General features: G+C 40.5%; 1 protein-coding gene and 1 long non-coding RNA gene across 2 annotated transcripts; both read left to right on the top strand.

The window, feature by feature from the left end:
* Positions 1-4,158: 4,158 nt before the first annotated feature.
* On the top strand, positions 4,159-4,807 carry LOC145168661 (uncharacterized). Its single transcript, XR_013741990.1, has 2 exons — positions 4,159-4,246; positions 4,332-4,807. It is a non-coding gene; the product is annotated as an uncharacterized LOC145168661 (long non-coding RNA).
* Positions 4,808-7,932: 3,125 nt separating this feature from the next.
* LOC145105437 (uncharacterized) lies at positions 7,933-8,370 on the top strand. The gene has a single exon (XM_079042540.1). It carries the CDS (start codon positions 7,933-7,935, stop codon positions 8,368-8,370), a length of 438 nt encoding a protein of 145 aa, XP_078898666.1.
* The last annotated feature ends 14,093 nt before the right edge of the window (positions 8,371-22,463 follow it).

Genomic DNA, 22,463 nt, shown 5'->3' with positions numbered 1-22,463 from the left:
AACAAACATATAAACCTAAATACAAAGAATATTATAAACAAGGGGAAAGAAAATATTTCCGAAATAGAAAACAATATAAACAAAAATATCAATCCAAAACAAATTATTGCCCATCGAATAAAAAAGACTGTAAATGTTGGATATGTCAAGAAGAAGGACACAAAGCCTATGAATGCCCAAAAAAGACTAAAAAAGAAAAAGAAACAAATATATTAAAAATTGCATACGACCTTGGATACGAACCCATAGAAGATTCAAATATAGATTCAGAAATAGATATTTATGCATATACAACTGATTCTGTTTCAGATGCAGGTACATAATCCTATGGAAAAAGTATTACTAGAATTAGAACTTGAGGGAAACCTCATATCTAATCTATCTGGAATATACATTGCTAAAGCATACAATGGTATGAAAGTACCATCTGAAGTAAACAATAATAAAGTATACAGTGATATGAATATATCACCAAAAGCATACAGTGATATGAATATATCACCAAAAGCATACAGTGATATGAATATATCACCAAAAGCAGACATTGATATGAAAATTTTCATATCATCATTTGAAACAAACAAAATTCAGCAATTATTCAGGTACTCAAGAAACGCAAACATTCAGTCCACAAATACATTGAAATGGAAGCAATCATGAAGCAAATCAAACACCAGTTCAAACAGAAAGAAGATCAAGAAGCATCATTAGTCAGACAACTCGAAGCAGTCAGACGAGAAAAAGAACAACTACGACAAACAATACAAATTCTATCATCTCAATCAGTACCTAAAGAAGAAGCAGCTAGCAGTTTAACAACAAAGCAACCAAAAGAAGACATTCAAGAAATTTCATCCGATGATAGTCAGCCACAAACAATGCTCAAGTCAGAAAAACAACCTATAATACAAAATCCAGAAGAATATCCACCACTTCAAGCAGATCAAAATATAAAGAAATGGTATGTAATTTTCAACGGAGAAAACACAGGAGTATATGACAATTGGGGAATTGCCAGTTCATATATTCTTGGAAGAAATATTATTCACAAAAGTTACAAAACAAAAAATGAAGCAGAAGCCGCATACAACGAAGCATACAAAGCAGTAATAAAAGATAACGTAGAATGTTCAAAAACAGTTCTCCTAACACCACAAAAACCTATGGCCAGCTTCACACCACAAAAACTTGTATCCATCCCAAGATCCCTTAACCAATTAAATGCAAAAATTGCCCTTGAATCCATTCTATCAACCAAAGAAAAGGAAGCCATGAAAAAACCATCTGCCAAAAAATTCGCTGAATTATGGGATAGCCTCGTTTCCTACACCGAGGTCCATTCTTTAATGGGTTTTTACCCAGTAGCCAGGCGCCCAGGCCCTAAAGCAGTTTTCCTAGCCGATTTATCAGATCCTATGACTTTATGGGATTATTTTATTCATGGATTCATCGACACTATCTATCTAGAAGGCACCAATTTACACTGCATCAGCGAATTCCCCTCTGCTGTGCAAACTATCATCAGAAATTATAAAATACGCTTTGCAAAACAAGAAAGAGGATTATTCATCAAAATGCATTCTAGCTACCCAATTTTTGATGAAGATTCTCAACTAATTGTCCCAAGTATTACTTTTGCAAACATGGGAATAAGCAACGTCTCAAAACCAACAAAAGATGATCTACCCCGTGAATCCTCAACACAAGAGCATCTAATCTTTGCACTTGCCGGTGTTTATTTAGCATCATCACGCATTGGCAACGGTAAAGATCAAAGGTCAAGAATCAGAGTAAATTATGCTAGTAAAACTTTCATTATCTACTCTTTAACAGACAATGAAATCACTCCGGAAGCAATGAAAGCAATTGAAACATTCGAACAACCTTTCGAAAAATTTTCTCATCAACTGGCTGAATTACCCGATGATATCAAGAAACAACTTTGCAAACATATTATGCATGCTCCAAGACACAATTGCAGTCACTGTTCAGAAAACACAGAAGAAACACCATTCATGGAAGATTAACATCAGCCATGACACAAGCAAACATTATTCAAAAACATGTCTTTTCGGAGGCGGGAGGAATGACGTAGGCAATGACATAAGAAGCCATTATTAAAGAAGACACATTATTGAAGACATGTGGCCTTTCAATATGGAAAGGAATTGTAATTATTTGTCATTTGTCTTTTATAATTATTATTGTCAAAAAGTAGTGTCTAGGATGTGAAATAAAGTGTATAACCCTCAATAGTCTAGGGGGCTATATTGTAAATATGTATGTCGTATTGCAATCAAACGATTGCAACTTAATTATGTAACCGGCTCCCTTGAGCCTATAAATAGGGCCTTTGCCCATATGAAATAAACAAGCTAAGTTTGAGTGTTTAAGATTTGAGTTGTTCTCAATCTTCTTCTGTTGAAATAGCTCGTCTATTTCTGAATAGCAGAACCCTATCCAAACATATCCATATATTCATATAAACATATCAAACCCAGACAATCCATCCATCGCCAATCCATTCCGACACATCATTCAGGTATATTCTATCCTAATCATATTAATTCCGCCATGTTTTTCAATTTGGTATCAAAGCATGTTTATAAAAATTTGGGGGGGGGGGGGGGGGGGGGGGAAGGGAGAATAGAGTAAATCTCTGATACCATGAAAGTCAATGATTTCCCCATGAATCATATATTCATTAATCAACTGAATATATACAAGCACAATATGAGAATGAATATATACAAGCACAATATGCGACTCAGGATAGACACAATACATTGGCTACAATACAAATGGGTTATACAATAACTATACACTAATGAAATTAAAATTGACGTAAATTGGGTATGTAATTGATATACTCTATTAATTTATATTTAAAAGATATATATTTAATAACATATGTAGTATGCCATCACATAAGGAACTTATTATAAAACTAGGGACCAAATAACAATAAGTACTCAAATTACATTTTATATAATCAAGTCTCATATTTATTACAAATTTATAAATTTAATTGTGATCTTTATGTATATTTTATAAAAGTATTAATATTGGAGACACATTATTTCTATTTTTCATTTGCGGTTTACAAAATAAATGTAAACTAGTATTTAAGTCACCCCGCATGTTGCGGTGGAGCACTCGTTTGCAATTAATAAAAATATAATTGATAAAAAGAAACTATGTTAGGGACCAAAGCGTAACTTTAATGCGGGGTAGCTCGTTTGCAATTCGTATAAAGAATGTGATTTACAAACGTCGATAATCCACATATACCACGACGATGATTATCCAACATCGTGTGCACAACAAAAGTATCAAAATAAAGTTTCGATCGTAACAATTATGTACGGAGGAGCCGGATGAAAATAAAGCTTGAAAGTGTGTCTTAAGGAAATTAATAAAAACGAAAACTATAAAAAGAAATTATGTTAGAGACGAAAGCATTACTTTAAAATATATTAAAAGACCAAAATCACAACTTAAAAAATACCAATAATTTAATTTTAAAATTATAATAACTAAAAACTATTTAATCAAACTGTCTTGAGGAAAAAAACTATAAATGTGAAATTCTGCAATGGTAAGAAACAAAATTTCTATTTTAAGAAAGATGTATATTTGAAATCATGTAATATATGATACAATAGTTGTAATCTGATGTGAGTTTATTAATTTATGTTTTGGAAATAAACAACCAAATGAATAGCAGATGTTCTTTCACAAATATTATTTGCTAATTATTAAAATAAAGTTTCAATCGAAATAATTATGTACGAAACAGCCAGACCAAAATAAGGAAGTGTTTCTTGAAGAAGTTAATAAAAAAATATATAAAAAGAAATTATTTAAGGGATAGAAAATGTAACATTAAAATATGGTAAAGGACCAAAATCGCAACTTAAAAATCCCCAATGCTAAAAACAGGTTAATTAAAAAATTTTGCGGGGGAAAAAATATAAATGTGATATTCTAAGAAAAAATCTATATTTTAAGAAAAAATGCATATTGAAATCTTGTAATATATGCTATAATAATTGTAATTTGATTTGGGTTTAGTAATTTATGTTTTGTAAATAGACAACTAAATGAACAATAAATGTTCATCAAAAACTTTATTTGCTATTTATATATAGAATTAAAGTAAATTGCAGCTTATCAACAGTATACGGCTGAATCGGGTAGTGTTCATCGACTTTTGGCTCCAATAATCAAACTCATCGTCTTGCAGGTATACATGTTCTCCCATCACTCTTCCTGATCCAAACGAACCCATAAATGTTTATCTTGGTTCCTTAATCACCAATCAACGGCAGAGAAAGCAGATAGAAACTGCCGAAGACACATCTGCAGGACATAGAGAGCCAGAAGCGAGACAACGTCGTTATGTGGTTTGGCCGACGATTTCCCTATTTCCATCCCTGAATTCCTTAATCATCGCAGACAAAACCACCTAAGAAAAATCGAATTTGAGTAACAGAAAGAGATTGACGATGAGTACAATCGATCGTCTCCACTGCTTCACTCCTCTGACTTCCAACTGTGGCGCCCCTCGAGACCATTGTTATCGCCGAATCAACACCATGGAAATCACCGGCTCTAGCCGATAACCATCACACCATCGCCGAAGCAGATGGTAAACACATATTTATGTTTCAAAAATTGGTAGGGGAAAATAGAAATCAGTAGTATATTTGTAACTTGAAAGACTACTGATTTCAGTTTGCGTTTCAATTTCTGTTTGACTTTGTAAGTTCATGAAAAACTGGTGCCTACCGGATGCTTGTGAAAATGCTTTTTCTTTTTACATGGGTTATATATATATATATATATATATATATATATATATTACATGTATTACATGACTTTCATTTTCCGTTCGGCTTACTAAAATTTGGCATGGTTCTTAATTCTAACTAGGTGTAAAACCCATGTATTACATAGGTTATATATATATATATATATATATATATATATATATATATATATATATATATATATATAGGTCTAAATACTTAAGAACTTTGGATTTATAAAAAAGAAGAAAAATAAAGAATTATTAAAATTGATTTTTTAATCTTTTAAATTTAAATAAATAAACAAAATAAACTAATAAACTTTAATTTGGAATTTTGAAATAAGAAGGTAAATCCATTAATTAAATTGATATTCATTTATTACTACATTTATTGTAATTATTACATTAAAATATTATGTAGAATTTATTAAAATAGAAAAACCCCATAACATGACATGTGGAAAAAAAAATTAATTCAAAAGAACCACAAAATGACATTTGGCAAATTGAATGAGAGTGTGAAATGTGGCAAAAAAAAAAAACCTTCATTTATTAGAGTAGACGTGGTTTCACTTGACAGTGGGGTAAAGCTATCTTTGTATATAGTTGATTTCTGAAATTTGAAAGTAAGTTTGATGATGCACACCAAGTGCTTGATGAAATGCTTGAATCAACTAATGCACTTCGTGCATCTCAGTTGGCCTATTCGTCTGATGTCTGATATTAGTCCTTTGACGACTTCATACTACTTCTAATGCTGATGGTACGATTAGGTAATGATGATTTAAGGATGAGCTGGTCTGTATAGGTTGCACACTACCAGATTAGTGATTCTGCAATATATTTTCATTTCTACGTTTCAACATAAAAATAGGAAGATAGCTAATTATTTAAATTAACAATATATAAAAATATTTTTAAGGGCTTCATAGTCATGCTGACATGGATCTTCATCTCAATTAGCAAACACTTCACCATGAGAATCAAAGTTGCATTGAGGAAGACAACTATATTGAAGAATCTGATGAATTTAAAGAGATTTATGACCTACTTGAAGATGAAGGTCCATAATTTTCATCCATCAATGACTAAACCCTACATTTCTCACATGATAATTCATCTGCATTTCATTTTAAATAAGAGGAACAACAATCCATGGAAACAACATCATATTTTCTTGTTAAGATGGAAAACGAAATGTGTGGTGGCATCAATGCTGACAACTATTTGATGGAAATATCAAATACCCTTTTTGACCTTGTGGAGGATGAGCTTCCTCCCTTGAATGCTGATAGAAATGTAGATGGCAAGTCTTATATCGATGGTTTGAACTCATTTTTGCTAGATTCTCCTAAAAGATATGCCAATTATGGTTATGTTGTTTCCACAATGCCAGTTGCAGACAAATACCTCATGAGTCGGCCTGAATGTCGCCATGAGGAAACTAAACTTTTGGAGGATAATATGGGTATAATGTTCCAATCTACATTTGGTGTGAATTCTAAATCACTTACTTTGGTGATCATATGTACTTTCTTGATCGACCCATAAATTTTCGTTTTTCATGTTTTTTTGACCCTTTTTGCTTAAATTATTCACCTTCTTCGATCTTTACAGGGTTTAACAGTAATCCTAGGAACATATGAGAAGAAAAGGGAGTTGATTTTATGCACTCAAAAAGGTTTTTATATCCAACTCCAAAAAATGATTTCTTGCCAGCAGTACTTTGTAAAATTTTGACTTAGAAAACTGCAATTATGCACGTTAGATGTCATTCAATTGATCTCTTTTGAAGACGATTCTTTTCATTGTGAAAGTTACAAAACTTAATTGGTAGATTAAACTGACAAATTTGTTTCCGAATAAGATACAAGAGATGGTGATGATAGTGCAGGAAGGCAAAGGCATGAGAGATTGAGAGATTTTCTTCAAAAACTTGAGGTACTTGAGGTACGTTTCACTTTATTTTTAACATTATTTGAGATTTTTTATTGGATTTAGGTAGTGTTTGGTATGCAATATTCAAAGAGGGAATGATATGAAAAGGGTAAGGATATGTATGTATATTTTTGCTTCCTTAGTGTTAATTGAAGATTTGAGGAATCTAACTGCTTCACCCTGCTGTGTTTAATAGTCTTTTTTTCAAATTTCTTTTTATCTCCAATGAAAAGAATTAAATTCCAAAAGGGAATAATAAAAATTTTGAACTTACAGGTTAGTTACCTTGATTTTTTATATGTTTAGGTATAACATAATCAAGTGGTACGTTGTTGAAACAAAAAGTGACCCTCTTCAACTAAGGAACCGAAAACCTGAACACTTGGTGATACCGTAGAGAAGATTTAAACGGGAGATTGTATTTTTGTTGTTTGTTAACCGCAGACCTAAAGACCAACCGCAGAGATGGACGGTGCATGAAGACTTTATGTTACTTTAACAGACATTTCTTGTTTACTTTGTATTATACGGTGAACCTTTCATGGTCACCGTAGTCTGTTGTTTAGTGTTAGTTTAATCCTCAATGTAACTTTCGGGACTCTATCAATAGAGCATCCCTCTTCATGTACTCAACAACTCTTCCTGAACTTTTATTGAAATACAAATATGGTTCATCTCTGTCTCTATTATCTTTTGATAAACCGAGTCCCTCTTCACTTTAAGTTGATCACATTTACTAACTTGTGTTTGAATGCAAACGTCATTATGAATCAACTTGGTGTCTACTTGATATAACTTGTTGCTATCTATTTCCTTTATATTTCTGCAATCTAACTCTTCTAACATATTATTGTTGAGCTAACAAGATCCTTCGAGATTAAATTATTATTCCGCATTATATTATCATGTGACTAACGTTTGTTCATGTTTTTCTCTCAACAATTGGTATCAGAGCCAAATTGGTTGCTTTTTAAACAAAACTCTGATTTTAGAAAGCCTTCTATACCACTGAAGCTCATTCTTCAAAAATACAAAAAAAAAACAAGGAAATATGGCACACGCTTTTTCATTAAACATCTCCAACAGTGTTGGAGGTTCGAACATAGCTCCAATACTTGTTGCAAATGAATACCAGAATTAGTCTCAAATAATGGAAAAGTATCTTAAGAGGCTGGGTAGAGATGTATGGAGGTCTATGGAAGAAGGATCCCATGTCCCTGTTCACTCCTGTTCAAGCAGATGGTACTCAGGCACGACTAGGTGCAGGTGAGACAGCCATGAACCGACCAAAAAATGATGATCTTGACAAAATGGAGAAAAATGCCATAGCCTTCCATGAAATTTCATGTGGTGTTGCTCCAGACAACTTGGACATCATCATCAACTGTAAGTCTGGCAAAGAGATCTGGGATGTGCTCAAGAATCTATACCAGGGGTCAGAACAAGCTCAAGACAAGAAACTTACAACATCTCTCAATGAATTCACCAACTTTAAAGCCTTACCTGGTGAAAGTCTTGACGATTCATTCAAAAGGTTCAACCTTATCATCACAAATTGTCGAATGCTGGTACAGTCCGAAGTAATCATGAAAGAAAACTTCAGTTCCTCAATGGTCTAGGATGGCATTGGACTACGGCGAAGATGATAGTCCGAGGAGACAGAAAGATTCATACTTTCTCACTGTTCAAACTTTATGGTGAACTCCAAGCCCAATAATTAACCATTTTAACGGATTGTGCAGATATGGGAGGACCACTTGCCTTGATGGCTCAAACTCCATAGTTCGAAACTCCTCAGTACCCATATACCGCAGAGTCATCATACCAACACTCATATGACAACTCACCGCAGTCGTATGAAGCTGATGCAGAAGTTGATGATGAAGAAGAGTTTCAAAATGCCATTGCTCTGGTCAGCCAAAAGTTCAATAGACTCCCACCACCCTCCTTTCTAAAGAACCAACAGTTCACCAAACCACCTTTCAATTGCAATTTCAACCCGCAGAGTAACCATCCAAGATATCCCAGAAATCCTCATCATCCCTCACAACCGTAAACTACTTCTTCCATAGAGCCACTGCAGAACAACAAATCCTTAGACTCCGGTGCCACTACAGAACACAAAGATGAAGTCATTGGTTTCCATAAGTCTCAAAAAGAAAACCGCTTTGCCAAAGACTACAAAGAAAACATGGTAAAAAATAAGGCATTCTACCTTAGAATGGCTCAAGAAATGGAGGAAAGAGAAATGGTCAGAGCTTATGTTTCTCAAGTTAGAAGGGACCATCAAGTGTGGTCCTCGGGGGATGAAGATGAAGAGATTGATAATAACAAGCAGAAAGAAAGATTTTCATGGTGGCAACCAGTGAGGAAGACGGATCGATGAACCTGCAGAGAACTTATTGCTACATGGCAAAGGATGGCACCCTCAGCATTATCGAACATGCAATGTGCAAGGAGGAACATGCAGAGGAATGGTTAATCGTTAGTGCCTGCTCCTTGCACATGACCGGAAGGCTAGAATACCTTCGTGATTTCAGGCCAATCAGTGGTGGCGGACACGTCACCTTCGGGAACAACTCAAATGGGATTATCAGGGGTTATGGAGTGTTGACTACGGGGAGCTTCTCGATTCAGCGAGTTTCCTACGTAGAGGGTCTTAAACACAATTTGATAAGTGTGGGTCAATTATGCAAAGCTGGTCATCGGGTTGAGTTTGATAATGAATATTGCTACATAATGACGAATGACATGAACACTTGCTTGATCAAATCTAAAGCTGGAGGGACAATGTATCCATTGGATGTCTCTTTGATCATTGGCAAACTGCAGCTGTGTTTTCTGTCCAATGTAGTGTCTGAAGTAAGTTGGTTATGGCACCGCAAACTTGCTCACCTTAACTTCAGATACATCCACAACCTGGTCACCGGAGAGTTAGTATGTGGACTACCATTTTTGAAGTACAACAGCGATACGTTATGCCCAACATGTGAATGTGGTAAACAAACAAAGGATAGCCATCCTCTAGTAGTTGATTCTTCAATCGTTGAACCATTGGAACTTCTCCACATTGATCTCTACGGTCCATCAACTGTAGCCAGTCTTCACCACAAGAAATATATTCTGGTCATAGTTGATGACTTCACTCGTTTCACTTGGGTCTTCTTTTTGAGTCTTAAGTCTGATACACAGTTGACCATGATTAACTTCATCAAAGCGATATAACTTCAAATCAAACTACCATTCAGATGGATAAGAACTGATAACGGGACTGGATTTACTAATTAGCTCTTAAATACCTTTTTGGTCTCCAAGGGAATCAGTCACAACTTGTCGACACCTTACACACTACAACCAAATGGAGTAGTGGAGCGAAGAAATAGAACATTAGTCGAAGCAGCTAGATAAATGCTTAACTTTTCCAACCTTCCTCTCTACTTCTGGGTAGAAGCAATGGCAACTGCATTCATTGTTCAGAATCGAAGCATCATTTGTAAACGCCTCAACAAGACTCCCTATGAAGGTCTCAACAACCGCAAATCCAATGTTCGATTATTTTACATTTTTGGTTGCAAATGCTTTGTGATAAAAAACAAGGATCATCTTAACAAGTTTGCACCAAAGTCAGATGAAGGCATCTTCCTGGGTTATTCCACCAACAAGGTTGCATATAGGGTTCTTATACGGCGTACTAGACTGACAGTCGGAAATTTTGAATTCAAATTTGATGACTATTATGTCCGCAACACTGCTCCTTCCACCAAACAAAGTATATCCTGGAAAGTGACATCACAGCCTCCTCGGGTCCATTAAACATTGTTGAAGTCAACTATGATGATCACTTCGATCCTGCAGAGACAACTCATCTTTCAGAAATTGTGGTGTCTCCGGTAGCCCAATAACAACATCCAGTCTGATGGAACATCATTTAATACTTCCACCTCGTAGGTTGAGGGGGAAAGATCAGTTCCTTTAGACGTAACAACCATCGAGGTTCCAGTATTTGAAGATCACGCTCCAACGCCTACACGTAGACCAATCAATCAATCAAACGTATCAGAAGACTCTAAGGATGAAGAAGTTGAAAACATTGATACAAGAACGGATCCAAGGATTATTAATCACTCGTCAGTCCAGGGGGAACAGACGTCACTGGCTCAGGGGGAACCGTCATCAATTCAGGGGAACTTCCATCTACAATCCAGGGGTAAATTCCATTACCTACCACAGAGACCATTCCTACCGCAGAGCCCAACCCAACAGTCCAAGACTCATCTGTTGGCTGCTCTCAGATCGAGGGGGAACTACCTTCTCCAACCGTAGAGTCCTCTGACGTAGAAGATATTCCTTCAACCGCAGCCGCAAACCATCAACAATCATGACTACACGTTTGGACAAGAGATCATCCACAAGGTCAAATTATCAACAACCCATCTTCAGGTATTAAAACTCGAACCTATTCTGATTTAAATAACCATTGTCATTATGCAACATTCATGTCTTCGGTCGAGCCTAGAAAAAAAAGCACTTATGAACCCCAATTGGATCATTGCAATGCAAGAGGAGCTGGCTGATGTTAAACGAAATAAAGTTTGGAAATTGGTACCGAAGCCAAAAGGTCACACAATCGTCGGTACAAGATGGGTGTATAAGAACAAGTTAGATGAATTCGGTGGGGTGGTAAGAAACAAAGCAAGATTAGTCGCCAAGGGGTATAGTGAACTCGAGGGTGTTGACTACGATTAAACATATGCCCCTGTTGCAACATCCGGGTCATCAGGTATTTACCTTGAATTATTTAAGTATTTAATTATGGAAACATTGTAAAGGGAAGTACGCTGGGCGTACATAGTGTACGCACGACGTACATGATGGAGACGCGAAGTGGGGGGGGGGGAGCCTCGCGTATGCTGGGCGTACCCAAGCGTATGTTGGGCGTAACCTGTCCAGTTGCAAACCCTAAATTTTAGGGTTTGCACCATATATAAAAACATTAACTTCGTCCCAAACCTCATTCCTTCATTCTCCACTGTCCCTAAAGAGCAGAAATCGAACCGTAGACCTCTTGCATGCTTTGTGAGCTAACTTGGTACACCTTTGGGTGATTTTTGTTGGTTTTGAAGAAGAGGAAGTTAGAAGAAGGAGAAAAAACGTGAGAAGGGTTTGTAGATCCAGGAGTTTGGCACCTTTTCTGATTCATTTGAGGTATCAAGATTCAAACTTGACCATTGCATGCTTAGTTATAGTTTTGGGGTGTTTTATGGGTTATTTTGACTCCATTGGTGAGGTTTCTTGTGTCTTGGTGGTTCCAGACCGTAAGAGCTGTCCTTTTGAGCTCTTGGAAGCATTTAGAGTCATAAAAATCAAACCTTGATGGTTAAGACACAACCATGCAAGTGTTTGATGGTCACAAAGTTTGTTTAAGGACTTAAATCATGTTTTAACCCCCATCTATGCATGCAAAGACATAAAGTTTGTAACTTTACGGATTAGGACGTCTTAAAGGACATGTATCTATGTTTTGGACGTTAGGACATAATGGATTAAGTCACAAAAGGAGTCTTAAGGAAGATGGCTAGTACTTTGGGCGTACACCCTGGTACGCTGCGCGTACTGGGTCAATTTTCCGCTTCTGGTCAAGGCCAGCGTACGCTGGGTGTACGTTCCAGGTACTTCGCGCGTACGCATACAAAGTGACGAATATGGATTTTTGGGCCTTAGAAGTTTGGGCCGGGATGGTTGGACCTCACGACCCACTGTGGAGTAGGGCCTCTAGGCCTAGAACTGAGATTTATGGTATTAGGCCATTTAGGCCTTCAGAAATTATTTATTTTGGGCCAAAACTATGTTGGGCTTATGATAAGGCCCATTTGAGGAGTTGGGCCCATTTTAGAAAATTGGGCCAGTGGTGGGCCACTAGTGGGCTTGGGAAGATTATTTAGATTTGGGCTTTTCATGATGTGGTGTTGGGCCTTACGCATGGGCCAAGTTAGATCAGGAGTAAAATGGTCATTTTTACGCTAAGAAGGATTATTAGTTTTTGACTAGGTGTTATTGTGTTAATGATAACTCGGGGAGTCGTCGGAGAAGCCGTTAGAGATTCCTTACTGTGATCTTTTAGATTCAGCTTTGCGAGGTGAGTTACGTTCCTGGTAGCAGTGGGTCTAAGGCACCAATGCCAACCCACTAGTAGTTGTTTATAGTAGAGATGCTTGTCTTTGTGATAATTGTCTGGTATGACACTATCTGTAGAGATTTATGTGTTTGTATGCTATGTGTTATGTAGTATTGGTAGGAGGGGTGGAATAGACCCCGTAGCCGGTTGAGATAAACCGGATGTTAGGTCGGGCACCCAGATATGGCTGGTAGTATGTTATTATATGGTAGTAGTAGGGGGTGAGATAGACCCCGTAACCGGTTGAAATAAACCGGAGGGTAGGTTGGGCACCCAGATATGCTTGACAGGGTAGGTCGAGCACCCATATATGCTTGTCAGGGTAGGTCAAGCACCCAGATATGCTTGACAGGGTAGGTCGAGCACCCAGATATGCTTGATAGGGTAGGTCGGGCACCCCAGGTATGCCTGACAGGGTAGGTCGGGCACCCATATATGCATGACAGTATGTTATGATATGTTATTATGTGATAGTAGTAGGGGTGAGATAGACCTCGTAACCGGTTGAAATAAACCAGAAGGTAGGTTGGGCACCCAGATATGCCTGACAGGGTAGGTCGAGCACCCGAATATGCTTGACATGGTAGGTCGAGCATCCAAATATGCTTGACAAGGTAGGTCGAGCACCCAGATATGCTTTCCAGGGTAGGTCGGGCACCCCAGGTATGCCTGACAGGGTAGGTCGGGCACCCATATATGCCTGGCAGTATGTGAGTATGTAGTATGATGGGGGAACTCACTAAGCTTCATACTTACAGTTTTCAGTCTTGGTTTTAGGTACTTCTTCTTCTAGAGGAAAGGGGTCGGCATGATTGCAACACATCACACTATGATTTTCCGCACATGAGATCTTTGGGAGTTGTACTAGGATGTTGTTTTCTTATGACATGTTTTGGATATTGGTTTGATTATGATATGGGATGATACTCTGGATGTTTTCAGACTACTGGTTTTTATAATTACATAATTAAAAATGAAATTTTGGTCATGAATTTTGGGATGCTACAAGTTGGTATCAAAGCCTTGGTCAAGTAAGTTTTCCCCAAGATACCCATACATGTTTGTTATGATATATGATATGATTATGAGAATTGCATGCTAGATTAGGGCTAAGGAACTAGGAAGGATGCCTTATATGCTTGATGTATGTGTATGAGAACTGCATGCTAGATTAGGGCTAACGATTTAGGAATGATGCCTTGTATGCCTATTATATGAGCTTATTGAACTGCATGCTAGTACTGATTAGTCAGTGATATGATGGCCTGATTAGGATATGCTTATTTTTGGTTACTTAATGCTCGAATGCTGCTTGCTTTGTGCTTTTAGGAGTTCTAGTTATCTTTAATTAACTAGTAATCGAATATGTTAAGTTACATATTATGAGGACTAAATAATTTCAGAAGGTTAGGTCTAGCCCTATTTTGTAGCTCTTGTCTGAGTCCAACCGTTGTAGGGTAGGACCTCTCATTCGAAGAATTATCTAGTCTTAGTGATATGAAATGGTATTCGCGAGCTAGTTAGGGAGAGGTAGCAGGAACTTCTTATGCAACTGATGGCGGAGAATGTGTTGGAGATTACCCTAGGGTAAGCCTAGGATCAGGTTAGCATGGAAAGCAATAGTAGTAGAATGGACTTGGTAAAGTCAAAGAAATCCTTGAGGAAATTACGGATAAATGTGGAAGGTAGTATGGGCCAGTACTACTAAAAGCAGAGGATCTGTACTCGAGCCAAGGAGGGCTGAGATAGAACTAGGGAACTTGTAGTATGTGTGAAACCTCTCGAGGTTATGTATGACCCTGACGATTATGTGTTTTGTTTCTAAATGGCGGTGATACATCCTGGAGCAGGAGGTTCAGGTTCTGGGTCAGGTTCGGGTACGGGTTCCGAGCCAGTCGATGATGGATTGCGCGAGCTGATGGAGGATCGCCTTAGGGCATTCAGGAGTGACATGGCATCTGGCTAGTCTGGGACTCATACACTATCTTTCAAGGACTTCAGTGGTTGTGGAGCACCAGACTTCAATGGAGTGAAGGACCCCATCATGGCCAGGAGATGGATTACAGACATCAAGTCTGCACAATTGACGAGCTTCTGCCCTGAGGGGTCGAAGGTCAGGTACACTGCTGGGTGTTTGAGAGAGAGAGAGCCAGAGACTGGTGGGAGGCAGTCAGTGATACTTTGGGTGCCCCAGCCATTAAGGCTATGACCTGTTTGGATTTTGTGACTAGATTCCGAGCTGATTTCGCACCAACTGTGGAGATTCAGCAGCTAGCCAGAGAGTTTTTGGATATGAGACATACTACTGAGACGGCGGCAGAGATTACCGCCAAGTTCATGGAGAGGGCCTTGTTGGTGCCTCAGTATGCCGGTGATGAGGACATGAAGAAAACCTCATACCATGACATGTTGACAACTAACATTCGGAAACATCTTAGTTACTCGGCATGACCGACTTTGGAGGACATGATAGCCAAGGCACGAGAGAGGGATATTGACATAGAGCATGTTAGGAAGAGGAAGGCAGAGTCGGGGGTAGACGATTGGGGTTTCGTTGAAGAAACCTAAGGGATCCGACTCGAGGTCGAAGGCCCACCAGGGCTGGAGCCGCTGTGGGAAATGTGGCAGGCCACACAAGGGAGTGTGTAGAGCTGGGGGATCCGGTTGCTACAAGTGCTGCAAGATTGGGCACTTTAGCAAGGATTGCACTGCCCCTACCCCTACCATTCAGACATCAGACCTGATTTGCTTCCATTGCAATAAGAGGGGCCATAAAAAGGCCAAATGCCTGATATTGGTAGCAGGAGCGCTAGTGGCGGCGCCAGCTCCAGCGACCCTGCGGATCACAGACGGACGACAGGGCAAGACCGGTGCTCCAGTGGTGATGAGCCGAGCTTTCCAGCTGACCGCCGAAGAGGCACGTGTCGCACTAGATGTGGTGACGGGTATGTTTCTTGCCCCTATCTTTTAATATATGTCAGTTTTGAAATTTATGTTCTATGTATTCTATTTTAGGATCGTTCCATGTGAACGATATCCAGTGTTGGTGTTATTTGACTCTGGAGCTACCCGATCTTTCGTTTCTCTTTCACTTAGCAAGAAGTTTGCTGAGTCTTCAGGCATGTTACCTTGTGGATTTGGTTCCTATTCCTTTGCGCGGGAACAAGGTCATCATAGGCAAGGATTGGTTGAGCCCTAATGGGGCGGTGATCGACTGTGAGCAGCAGTTGGTTCGGGACAGGACCCCAAGTGGGGGAGAGCTGGTGATTTAGGGTGAGAGACCGCAGCATGGACTGGTCATGTATTCGCCTACGTTATGGATACCCGGGAGGGGGGGTAAGGCGATAGTGGATGATGTGCCAGTGGTGTGGGAGTATCCGAACATATTCCCGAAGGACCTGCCTGGGGTACCTCCGGAGAGGAAGGTGGAGTTCATGATTGATCTAGTTCCGGGTTCGGCTCCGATAGCCAAGGCACCGTATCAGTTTGCTCCTCCTGAGATGTATGAGTTGTCTACACAGCTGCAGGAGCTGTTAGACAAGGGATTTATCAGGCCGATCAGTTGACCTTGGGGAGCCCCGATTCTGTTTGTGAAGAAGAAGGACGGGTCTCACCGTATGTGTATAGACTACCGGGAGTTGAATAAGGTAACGGTGAAAAACCGTTACCCACTCCCGAGGATTAACAATCTCTTCGACCAGCTTCAGGGGGAATCTTGGTTTTCCAAGATCGATTTGCGTTCCGGCTATCACCAGATGAGAGTTAGAGATGAAGATGTACAGAAGATTGCTTTCCGAACTCGCTATGGCCACTATGAGTTCGTGGTGATCCCATTTGGGCTCACCAATGCTCCTGCCGCGTTCATGGATCCCATGAACCGTGTATGCAGACCGATGTTGGATCGGTCTGTGATAGTCTTTATTAATGATATCTTGGTTTATTCCAAGACGCAGGAGCAGCACGAGGAGCACTTGAAGGAGGTGTTGGAGACACTAAGGAGGGAGAGACTTTTTGCAAAGCTCTCAAAGTGCGAGTTTTGGTTGCGCGAGGTGCAGTTTCTAGGGCACCCCGTCAACTAGAACGGTATACTGGTCGATCCGGCCAAGGTGGAGGCCATGATGAGATGGGAGGTCCCGAGGTCTCCATCCGAGATTCGGAGTTTCTTCGGGTTAGCAGGCTATTATCAGAGATTCATTCAAGATTTGTCAAAGATAACGGTACCTTTGACCCGGTTGACCAAGAAGTCAGTGACTTTCCGCTAGGGGCCTGAGCAGCAGGCGACTTTCGAGACTTTGGGACAGAGGTTGTGCGAGGCGCCGGTAGTTTACCGTGACACGTCCATCTCAGGTTTGGGCGTAGTGTTGATGCAGAGAGGGCACGTCATTGCTTACGCCTCGAGGCAGTTGAAGCCTCACAAGGCGAATTACCCGACGGACGACCTGGAGTTGAGGGCAGTTGTTTTCGCCCTCAATATTTCTCAACACAACCTCTGTGGGGTCTGTTGTACCATTTACATGGATCACAAGAGCTTGAGGTACTTGATGGACCAGCCAAATCTGAACATGAGGCAGCGGCGGTGGTTGGACGTAGTGAAGGATTACAATTGTGAGATCCTCTACCACCCGAGGAAGGCCAATGTTGTGGCCGATGCACTTAGCCGCAAGGAATTCACGGCCCCGATCAGAGACATCTGTCTAAGGATGACAATGGTGACTCTGCTTTTGGAGCAGATTCGGGAGGCTCAACAAGATGCTATGAAGGAGGAACATTGGAAGAGTGAGTGTATTGTGGGTCATATTTCCTCCTTCAAGTATGATAGCCGCGGGCTATTGACACTCCATTGTAGAGTGTGGGTTCCATATCTTGGGGGGGGGGGGTATACGCCAGGTTCTGATGGAGGAGGTGCACGAATCTATATTTTCTATCAATCCCGGGGCGACGAAGATGTATAGGGATCTTCTTCGTGACTATTGGTGGCCCTACATGAAGCGGGATGTAGCCTGGTACGTTGAGAGATGCTTGACTTGCAGGAAATTCAAGGCAGAGCACCAGAGACCGCACGGAAAAATGCAGTCGTTAGATATTCCAGTGTGGAAGTGGGAAGATATTACCATGGACTTCATTACAAAGTTACCTCGGACGATGCGTGGAGTTGACGCGATATGGGTCATCGTGGATCGATTGACCAAGAACGCCCATTTCATACCGATCCAGGAGAGTATTTCAGCCAAGAAGCTTGTAGATATCTACATTAGGGAGGTAGTAGCTCGACACGGGGTGCCAGTTTCTATGATTTCTGATAGGGATGTGCGGTTCACTTCCCGATTCTGGTAGAAATTTCACGACGAGTTGGGTACCCATCTGCACTTCAACACGACTTATCATCCATAGACGGATGGTCAGAGCGAGTGGACCATCCATACCTTGGAGGATATGTTCCAGGCGTGCGTTCAAGACTTTGGTGGCAGCTGGGATACCTACCTTCCCTTGGCAGAGTTTTCCTATAATAATAACTACCACGCCAGTATCGCCCATCCTCCCTTCGAGATGCTTTACGGGAGGAAGTGCAGGACCCCAATATACTAGGGTGAGGTGAGTCAGAGAGTCATGGGGAGTAACAAGGCGGTACTCAAGACGACGGAGAAGATCCAACAGGTCCAGAGTAGACTCCAGACGGCCCAGAGTCGGCAGAAGATCTACGCCGACAGACGCCGATCGGACTTGGAGTTTCAGGTCGGGAATATGGTCCTTCTGAAGGTTTCACCTTGGAAAGGTGTCATCCGTTTCATAAAATGAGGCAAGATGGGCCCCAGGTATATCAGACCTTTCAGGATGGTAGCCCGAGTGGGCAAGGTAGCATATCTGTTGGACCTTCCGGAGGAGCATAGACAGATCCACATCACTTTTCATGTCTCGCGGCTGCAGAAGTGCATAGCCGATGAATCCGCAGTGGTTCCTCTGGAGGATATACAGGTGGATGACCGCTTGAACTACATTGAGAGGCCTGTAGCCATTATCGACATGAAGACAAAGGCTCTGAGAAACAAGGAAGTAGAACTGGTGAAGGTGAGGTGGCAGCACCGCAAGGGATCAGAATGGACGTGGGAGCCAGAGGACGAGAAGAGGGAGCGTTACCCCCGAGTTATTCCCAGCAGCAGCAGTAGACTTCGAGGACGAAGTCTAATTCAAGCAGGGGAGATTTGTAACATCCGGGTCATCAGGTATTTCCCTTGAATTGTTTAAGTATTTAATTATGGAAACATTGTGAAGGCAGTACGCTGGGCGTACATAGTGTACGCGCGACGTACATGATAGAGGCGCGAAGCGTGGGGGAGCCTCGCGTACGCTGGGTGTAACCTGTCCAGTAGCAAACCCTAAATTTTAGGGTTTGCACCATATATAAAGACATTAACTCCGTCGCAAACCTCATTCCCTCAGCCACCACTGTCCCTATAGAGTAGAAATCGAACCCTAGACCTATTGCATGCTTTGTGAGCTAATTTGGTGCATTTTTGGGTGATTTTTGTTGGTTTTGAAGAAGAGGAAGTTAGAAGAAGGAGCAAGAACGTGAGAAGGGCTTGTAAATCAAGGAGTTTGGCACCTTTTCTGGCTCATTTGAGGTATCAAGCTTCAAACTTGACCATTTCATGCTTATTTATAGTTTTATGGGTTATTTTGACTCCATTATTGAGGTTTCTTGTGTCTTGGTGGTTCCAGACCATAAAAGTTGTCCTTTTGAGCTCTTGGAAGCATTTAGAGTCATAAAAATTGGACCTTGATGGTTAAGCCACAACTATGCAAGTGTTTGATGGTCACAAAGTTTGTTTAAGGACTTAAATCATGTTTTAACCCCTATCTATGCATGCAAAGACATAAATTTTGTAACTTTATGGATTAGGACGTCTTAAAGGACCAAGATCTATGTTTTGGACGTTAGGAATTAACGGATTAAGTCACAAAAGGAGTCTTAAGGAAGTTGGCCAGTACGTTGCACGTATTGCGTTAACTTCCCGTTTCTCGTCAAGGCCAGCATATGTTGGGCGTACGTGCCAGGTACGCCGCGCATACGCATACAGAGTGACGAATATGGGTTTTTGGGCCTTAGAAGTTTGGGCCTTGATGGTTGGGCCTCATGGCCCACTGTGGAGTAAGTCCTCTGGGCCTAGAACTGAGATTTATGGTATTGGGCCTTTTGGGCCATAATGGGCCATCAAAAATTATTTATTTTGGGCCAAGTGTATGTTGGGCTTATGATAAGGCCCATTTGAGGAGTTGGTCCTAATTTAGAAAATTGGGCCATTGGTGGGCCACTAATGGGCTTGGGAAGATTATTTAGATTTGGGCCTTTCATGATGTGGTGTTGGGGCTTAGGCATGGCCCAAGTTAGATCAGGGGTAAAATGGTCATTTTTACCCTAAGAAGGATTATTAGTTTTTGACTAAGTGTTATTAAATGATAGACCGGGGAGTCGACGGAGCAGCCGTTAGAGATTCCTTACTGTGAGATTTTGCATTCAGTTTTGCGAGGTGAGTTACCTTCCTAGTAGCAGTGGGTCTAAGGCACCAAGGTCGGACCACTAGTAGTTTTTTTATAGTAGAGATGATTGTCTTTTTGATAATTCTCTGGTATGACACTATCTGTAGAGATTGATGTGTTTGTATGCTAGGTGTTATGTGGTAGTGATAGGAGGGTGGAATAGACCCTGTAGCCGGTTGAGATAAACCGGAGGGTAGGTCGGGCACCCATATATGTCTGGCAGTATGTTATGATATGTTATTATGTGGTAGTAGTAGGGGTGAGATAGAAATCGTAACCGGTTGAAATAAACCGGAGGGTAGGTTGGGCACCCAGATATGCCTGGCAGGGTAGGTCGAGCTCCCACATATGCTTGACAGGGTAGGTCAAGCAGCCAGATATGCTTGACAGGGTAGGTCGGGGACCCCATGTATGCCTGACAGGGTAGGTCGGGCACCCCATGCATGCCTGACAGGGTAGGTCGGGCACCCAGATATGCCTGGCAGTATGTGAGTATGTGGTATGATGGGGGAACTCACTAAGCTTCGTGGTTACAGTTTTCAGTTTTAGTTTCAGGTACTTCTTCTTCGAGAGGAAAGCGGCCAACATGATTGTAGTGCATCACACTATGATTTTCCGTACATGAGATCTTTGGGAGTCATACTCTAATGTTGTCTTCTTATGACATGTTTTTGATATTGGTTTGATTATGATAAGGGATGACACTATGGATGTTTTCAGACTACTAGTTTTTATAATTAAGTAACTAAAAATGAAAATTTGGTCATGAATTTTGGGATGTTACACCTGTAGCAAGAATGGAAGCCATACGTATCTTACTAACGTACGTTGCTCATAAAAACATCAAGGTTCATTAGATGGATGTAAAAAGTGTCTTCTTGATTGGCGAACTGAAAGAGGAAGTTTGCCTGCAACAACCTCCAGGCTTTGAAAGCTTAGAATTTCCAAATCATTGTCACAAGCTTGAGAAATCAGTATACGGTCTAAAACAGACACTTAGAGTTTGCTATGAGACTCTCTCTGATTTTCTTGTCACCTCAGGATACAAAAGAGGTGTGATTGATCCCACTTTATTTAGATGATCAAATGACAATCACTTAATGCTTGTGCAAATATATGTGTATGATATTATCTTCGGAATAACGGATCACGGTATTGTAGATTTATTTGCAAGGCTCATGCCAAGCAAGTTTCAAATGAGTATGAATATAGAGATCAATTTCTTCCTAGGACTTCAAGTTAAACAGGTCCCTCAAGGGATATTCATTCATCAGGAGAAGTACACCATTGAATTATTGAAGAAGTTTTCAATGGAAAATTGCTCCTCGGTGAAGGTCCCGATGGCCTTTGGGTATAAAATCTCTGCTGACCCTACCAAAGAGTCAGTTGATCACAAGATTTATCGAGTAATGATTTGATCGGTGATGTACCTCACTGCCATCCGACTGGATATTGTGTTTCCTACGGGTTTATGTTCTCGGTACCAGGCTGACTCTAAAGTATCTCACTTGACTACAGTCAAGCAGATCCTCAGGTATCTAAATGGGAGTAAAGCAATGGGCCTCTGGTACCCTGCGCGTAACGATTTTAGTCTTCAAGCTTTCACAGATGCAGATCATGCCGGGTGCAGACTCGATCGTAAGAGCACTTCGGGTGGATGTCAGTTCTTAGGAGGAAGATTAGTTAGCTGGTCTTCAAGGAAACAAAACTATATTTCTTTGTCTACCATAGAGGCGGAATATGTGGCCGCAGCCAGCTGTTGTTCTTAAGTCCTTTGGATGAAGACTCAACTTATGGACTACAGTTACAGGATGCTACGGGTACCCAACTATCGTGATTCTGAGAGTGCAATAGCGATTTCTCATAATCCTATTCATCACTCAAAGACGAAACACATAGAACTTTGGTATCACTTCATCAAAGACCACATCCTCAAAGGTAGCATTGAACTTATTTTTATGCCCACTCACGAAGAATTAGCTGACGTTTTTACTAAGTCAC

This window comes from Lactuca virosa, chromosome 4 (genome assembly GCF_052849685.1).
Source record: "Lactuca virosa cultivar CGN04683 chromosome 4, Lactuca_virosa_CGN04683_v6, whole genome shotgun sequence".
Lineage (NCBI taxonomy): Eukaryota > Viridiplantae > Streptophyta > Magnoliopsida > Asterales > Asteraceae > Lactuca > Lactuca virosa.
This window is presented reverse-complemented; position numbering and strand designations above follow the sequence as displayed.